The sequence below is a fragment of the Rhagoletis zephyria genome, unplaced genomic scaffold (assembly GCF_001687245.7).
Source record: "Rhagoletis zephyria isolate East Lansing unplaced genomic scaffold, Rhagoletis_zephyria_1.1 Rzeph_scaffold_00723, whole genome shotgun sequence".
Lineage (NCBI taxonomy): Eukaryota > Metazoa > Arthropoda > Insecta > Diptera > Tephritidae > Rhagoletis > Rhagoletis zephyria.
In genome coordinates, this window is record NW_016157807.1 from 191660 (window position 1) to 197977 (window position 6318).

General features: G+C 41.2%; 1 protein-coding gene across 1 annotated transcript; it reads left to right on the forward strand.

The window, feature by feature from the left end:
* Positions 1–3276: 3276 nt before the first annotated feature.
* On the forward strand, positions 3277–5400 carry LOC108361254 (uncharacterized). Its single transcript, XM_017613834.1, has 2 exons — positions 3277–5130; positions 5199–5400. Exon 1 carries the CDS (start codon positions 3753–3755, stop codon positions 4962–4964), a length of 1212 nt encoding a protein of 403 aa, XP_017469323.1. The 5' UTR covers positions 3277–3752; the 3' UTR covers positions 4965–5130; positions 5199–5400.
* Positions 5401–6318: the final 918 nt, after the last annotated feature.

The window sequence follows — 6318 nt, forward strand, 5'->3', positions numbered from 1 at the left end:
ATCCAGATTTCAAAATTTTTAGAAATTTTGCGATATGGATCACGATCCATCAATACTGCATACTACACCGTCAATAAATATCGCGATACTTGGATCACGTCAATAAATATTGACCGTGTGACAGAGCCCAAAGAATATAACATAATAATGTGAACGCAATGGCAAATTTGAACCGAAACTAAAGTCGATGTTTAAAACATCGTTAAAATTGACATCGATATATCGCCAATTTTACGATGTTGAGTAATTTTCAAATATCGATGGTAAACATCGGTTTTTTGGCCGATGTTATCGATGTTTCAGAAACATCGATGCATCGTTTGCATCCCTAAGCATCAGTCAATCGTCAATTATCGTAAGACGCACGAAGGCGATGATAGTATACATGTGTCGACGTAGCAGCAAGCAGCATTTTGAAGCCCAATTACATGTGTTTGGAAAATCAAAAAATGCCCGCCCCTCAGTGTTGCCAACTTTTCAATTTCAAAAAGCACCAGACCTTGGAAAAAAGAGCGTTTTACCGCACTAAAAGCACTCATTTTTTTTAAATCAAAGGATACCTTCTTTTATAACAGTTTGTGGTAAACAAAAGTAAAAAAATAAACAATACTTACATGTATAAATAAATACACATTCATGCTTACGAAGTACTACCGAAGTACTGCACATTAAAATTGGTACATCTGAAGAAAGAACAATCGAAATGCAACAAACGAAATTGAACTTTGAAGGGGAAGAGTAATACTTAATGATACCCTAAGTAGAAATGAGCGAAAAAATTTTTGTTTTATAATAAACCTTGTCTTTACACTTAGAGGTTAGGATATCTCAAAATTCTGACGTGGTAGAGAAATTCTGCAGCCAGATTTGGATTCAGCACCGAAAAATCTAAAAACCGATGAACTCAGGTGGCAAAAAAAGTTAAAATTTTTCGGACTGTGCAATCAATCAATAATCAAGAAAATAAAAAATAAACACTTAACTTATCTGCGTGCTAGCATTTTCAACGCGAATACAATTTAACAAGAACGCCAGAACGTGGGTTTGCAACTTCGTCTTTTTATCAATCATGGTTTGCATATTAGTGCATTTAAATTTGTAGATTCTTGTAAATTCAGAAATTTTAGTGCAGAAAAAAGCAATTAAAAGGGCACTAGGCACTAAACAATTTTTTTTTTGGCGTTCTAATTTTCAAAAAGCACTAAATCTAGTGCTTAAAGCACCAAGTTGGCAACTATGCCGCCTCTGCTCTAAAGCAGTGCCCGCCAAACATTTTCCTGGGAAAGGAACTATATTCGCATTAGGGTATCATTAAGTATCACTCTTCCCCTTTAAAATTCAATTTCGTTTGTTGGGATTCGATTGTTCCTTCTCCAGATGTACCAGTTTTAATGTGCAGTACTTCGGTATTACTTGGCAAGCATGAATGTGTATTTATTTATACATGTAAATATTGTATATTTGTTTACTTTTGTTTACCACAAACTGTTATGAAAAAGAGTATCCTGTGATTTAAAAAAAAATTTAGTGCTTTTAGTGCGGTAAAACGCTCTTTTTCCAAGATTTGGTGCTTTTTGAAACTGAAAAGTTGGCAACACTGTATATTCGGCCTTTCACATGTACACAATTGGCTTCTTACTGCCGTCCCTAAATTGGAGCGCTAAGCGTTGCGTTATCCATTGTCGACGAGTGTCAGCGCGCGCTATCCCCAAATCAACGCGTCGTAATTTTTGACGTTTTCTCAGATCCTCTCGTTTTTATTCTCGTTTCCTCTTTCACTTTTTTGTCCTTTCTCTTTCTTTCCGTCTTCCGCATCCAACTTCAACACGTAACGCCCTGTCAAAAATGAAAATTCCATTTGCTCGGCGTTAGCGCCGCGTTATTGTGGGATGCTTCATACAAATTGTATGGGCATGAGGATTTTTGACAGTTGTTTGGCGCTTGACGCGCCAATTTAGGGATGGCAGTTACACGTACACAATCAGTGTTGCCAGAACTTTTTGGACGAACCGGCTAAATTGGCAAATAAAACCGGCTAAAAACGGCTAAAACGTTTCAACTAAATTTCACATGTTTTATTTAAATAAATCACGAGTACCATTTCTGGGAGAGAAGTTACAAATTCGAGCCGGAAAAAATTTTGCCAGCAAAAATTTCCAATTAGGAAAAACATATGATTGTGGCACATGGTTGAATTTTTTGTCGACGATAATTTAAATAAACAAGTCCGTTAAATTTAAAAATTTACAAACTAGAGCGATTTTAAAATGAAAAATGTAAGTTAATACTTGTTTACTTAATTAATTTAGTTAATTCCAAAGATTTGAAAGGTACTCGGCAAAAAAACTGTATTCTTAATCGGAATGCAATCTCAACCAGAGTCGATATAGTAAACCCGACAAAGAAATTGAAACATATGTTGAAGAAAGTCGGACTGACAAGATATATACACGTAGATCCTGTTTTTGGCCCCTCTGAAAGAATTTTAAAAATTGTATACAAATTTCTTTGTTTGAAATGCAACCGTGGACACTAGCTGGCAGAAAATCTTGCAAATTTGCGTTCGTACAGAAAATTGCAAGTTTCTTCACATGAGAGAGAATTTGGGAGCATTTTTTCTTACTATCTGATATTTTGAGTGATAATTCTCGCTGGATTTTCGACGAACAAACCTATTGTCTTCCCTACGAGGCCTTTTCAGACTGACCGATTCTCAATACACTCAAATAGAAACCAATACATATAAAAAACGCTGTGAAAATTTCCATGCTATTTTAAGGCAGTAAAACAACGACCTTAAGTTAACATCAACCGAGGCCATATATTGACAAAGGATGCAAAATCACAATTACACAAAAGAACTGGTCACATTTTTCAGAAATTCCTTCAATTCTGATGTAAGATATGATGCCAAAAGACTGCAGATCTCCCATTTAGATGACCGGTCATATGACCGGCAGATGTCTCGTAGGATTCCCAGAGAGTTTTGCTTTACATAGAAATTTGTGCTCTTTTATTTTCATTTTGACTCACTTCAGCGTTGGTTCCTTTAATTTAAGTTGGCATTCAGTTTTTGGAATTTAAATAAGTTCTCAGCAAAAAAGTTTGTTAAAAAAAATACATATGTGTACATAGTTCTTGAAAATATCAATTTTTCCGTTACCTTAAACCGTTGGGAGTGGGCAAAAATGATGTTTTGTAATTTAGGCAGAGTTGAATATGCGCTATCTGGGAAGACAATATATACATGTAATATTTATTCTGCCTCCTCAGCGTTGGTCGTCTTGCCGTGGCGAGGGGGCTTAAATGGTGTCATGGTATAACTCACAGTGTGAATTGTATCATGCCTCCATGAACTAAGAGGGAAGCCTGGTATTGAAGCCTTCGGCAATATTCCTTAACAATCCAAGCTGGAGTGTTGTTTTTATTGCTGAAGGTGGAAATGGCAGGATTACCGTACCAACACTACCCAAGCCAAGGTGTGTAGGCAACCGTGCCGATGGATGAATGGCCAGCGGGTAGTAAAAAATGGCTGGTCGCGTACGGTCCCCTCCGATGCCCGGGCAAGGTCGGTTGTAAGAAGTGCATTCTCTATGCATACCGGCTCTGCGGACGAGCGACTAACCCTTTCCGGACTACTCGTGGGACCACATATGGAACAAAAACAAACAAAAACAAACAAACAACAACAACAAACAAACCAACAACAGCAATAGGAACAGCGTACCAGCGAAGAAGGGGACGACGTAACGATGTCAGAGGAGGAGCAGCTCCTCAAATCCCCAAGGTCAGGTAAGATGGTTGCAAGTACTCCTGGTGGCGCCAGCCATAGTACCCCAGTTGTACAAGAGCCAGAAACCAGCAGGGTGGAAGATGCCAGACAAAGTATCACCACTCTGCAAATAGTCAAAAATAGCACCGGTAGTGCCTGCCGTAGTACTCCTGACGAGCAGCCAACAACCAGCAAATCGGCGGCCGTTGCTGGCAGCAACCCCGCCTCTAAGAAAAGAAAACCCTCGGGCGTGGTCATGAGACAGATGTACCAGAAGGCGCTGTATATGTTAAATAAAATTGACAAAAATGCAGCGGCCGGTACGGTACATGAGCGTGACGAGGAAGACAAGGCAAAATACAGGCAAATAGTGGAAGAGTACGAAAAGTTACAGACAGATCGTGCAGCCACAATCGAGGCCACCGAAGCGAAGAAGCGGAACCGCTCTCATAACGAAGGCGGCCAAGGGGCCATCGCAAAGAAGGCTAAGCAAGGTGGTGATGCGGAGTCCGCAGCACCCGCGAAGCATCGCTATTTTAGTGACGTCGCCAGAGATCATCTACAGGCGGCGATAATAGATGAAAACAGCAAGACACCGCTAGCAGTGCAGCAAAAATGGGTGGAGATTGATGTGAGGCTATCGAGCCTCGTAATGAACCACGTACTCGACAACCCCGAAGGTCCTCACCCAGAGTTCGACTCGTCGGAATCCCTACGGGGATACCGGGTAGTCAAGTGCGCGAACCAGTTCTCCCTGGATTTCCTTGCTGGATGCGTCGCTAAGATCAGCGACACTTTTGTCGGCTTGAAGCTCAAGCTGATCCCAGCTAAGGACATTCCAAGGAGACCACGTGCGCGCATTTGGCTGCCTCCGATGGATGAACCAGGCGAAAAGTTGCTGCGGTGTCTTAAGCTACATAACAAAGACATACCGGCGATCGAGGAATGGGAACTTATAAAAGTTGAAGAGCCAAGAAGGCCTACAAATAAGCCCATTCTACTAGCTATTTGTGCAGAGTCACTAGACGCCTTAGAGAAGGCTGACTATCGGCTCCGCTTCGGTATCCGTAAGGCTAGAGTGCGGGTATTCCTCGGAGAGGTTAGCCCGGTAGAAGAAGATCCCGGGGTTGATGGAGCTGGTGAGCTTCTCATGGGTGTGAAGCTGACAGATGACCCTGAACCAGAAACTTAAAGTAGCCCAAATAAATCTGCAGCACTCCAAATGTGCTACAGATAATCTAGTTGTCCTTCTCAGTGAGGAGGATATAGACATTAGCCTAATTCAAGAGCCCTGGGTCAAGCACGATACAATCATGGGACTAAATATAAATAATTATAAACTCTACTATAAGAGCGAGGTGGGTAAACCGCGGGCGTGTATTCTTATCAAGAACGGTATAAATGCATTCCTTTGCTCTAATTTCAGCACATCAGATACAACAATGGTTAAGGTGGAGACCACCGGACAGCCAAGTATACTCCTGGTCTCATCATACATGGCCCACGATAGGGACAGTCCGCCAACCGAAATCCAGGAGATAATAGCCAAAAACCCCAGACAAATTATAGTCGTCGGCTGCGATGCGAATGCAAGGCATCCAGTTTGGGGTAGTTCTACGGAGAACGACCGAGGTGAGTATTTACTACACTTCTTATTAAATACTAACTTAAGCATCTGCAATAGAGGTAATACACCCACATTCATATTCCCGAGTTCAAACCGGTTTCCTGGATGGGAGGAGGTGCTGGATCTGACCCTGTTGTCAGAGAATGACAGCGTGTCTGTAGAAGAGTGGAGAGTATCTGATAGGCCTTCAATGTCTGATCACCGTCTGATCCTCTTTAATCTGCACGGAATTTCCAGCACCCCCTCAAAATACAGAAACCCCCACAGGACTAATTGGGAAAGATATAGTAACACAATTAAGCATAAACTAAGTAAGCTCCCACTAAATACAACTGTCACTACAGTTGAGGACCTTGATAATAGAGTAAATAAACTAGAAGAGGTTATGAAGAAAGCCTTTGAAAGATCAACTCCAGTTAGTACAGCAAGAAAGAAATCCCCACCCTGGTGGAATGGGGATCTCAGAGCCCAAAGAGACAAACTAAGGAAAATCTACAATGATTGCTTTAGAACTAAAAACTGGGCGCCTTATAAAAGCGCCCTCAGATCTTATAAAAAGGAGTTGAGAAAATCTAAAACTAAATCCTGGCAATCTTACTGCTCTTCTATAGAGAACTCTAAAGACTCAGCCAGGCTCAGCAAAATCCTATCAAAAGAACACACAAATATCACACTCATTAAGGGAGTAAACGGGGTGTGGACGAACACAGCTAGTGATTCTCTAAACACGTTAGTCAAGTTCCATTTCCCAGGATGTATTCGACATCCACCCACATCAGGGTCAATTGAACCTGGTTCAACTAGCAGTATACTGTTGAACTCGATCGTGAGCAGGGAAAAGATTATTTACGCTATTAACAGCTTCTCTCCCTTCAAATCCCCTGGACCAGATGGCGTAATCCCAGCAATGCTCCAGAGG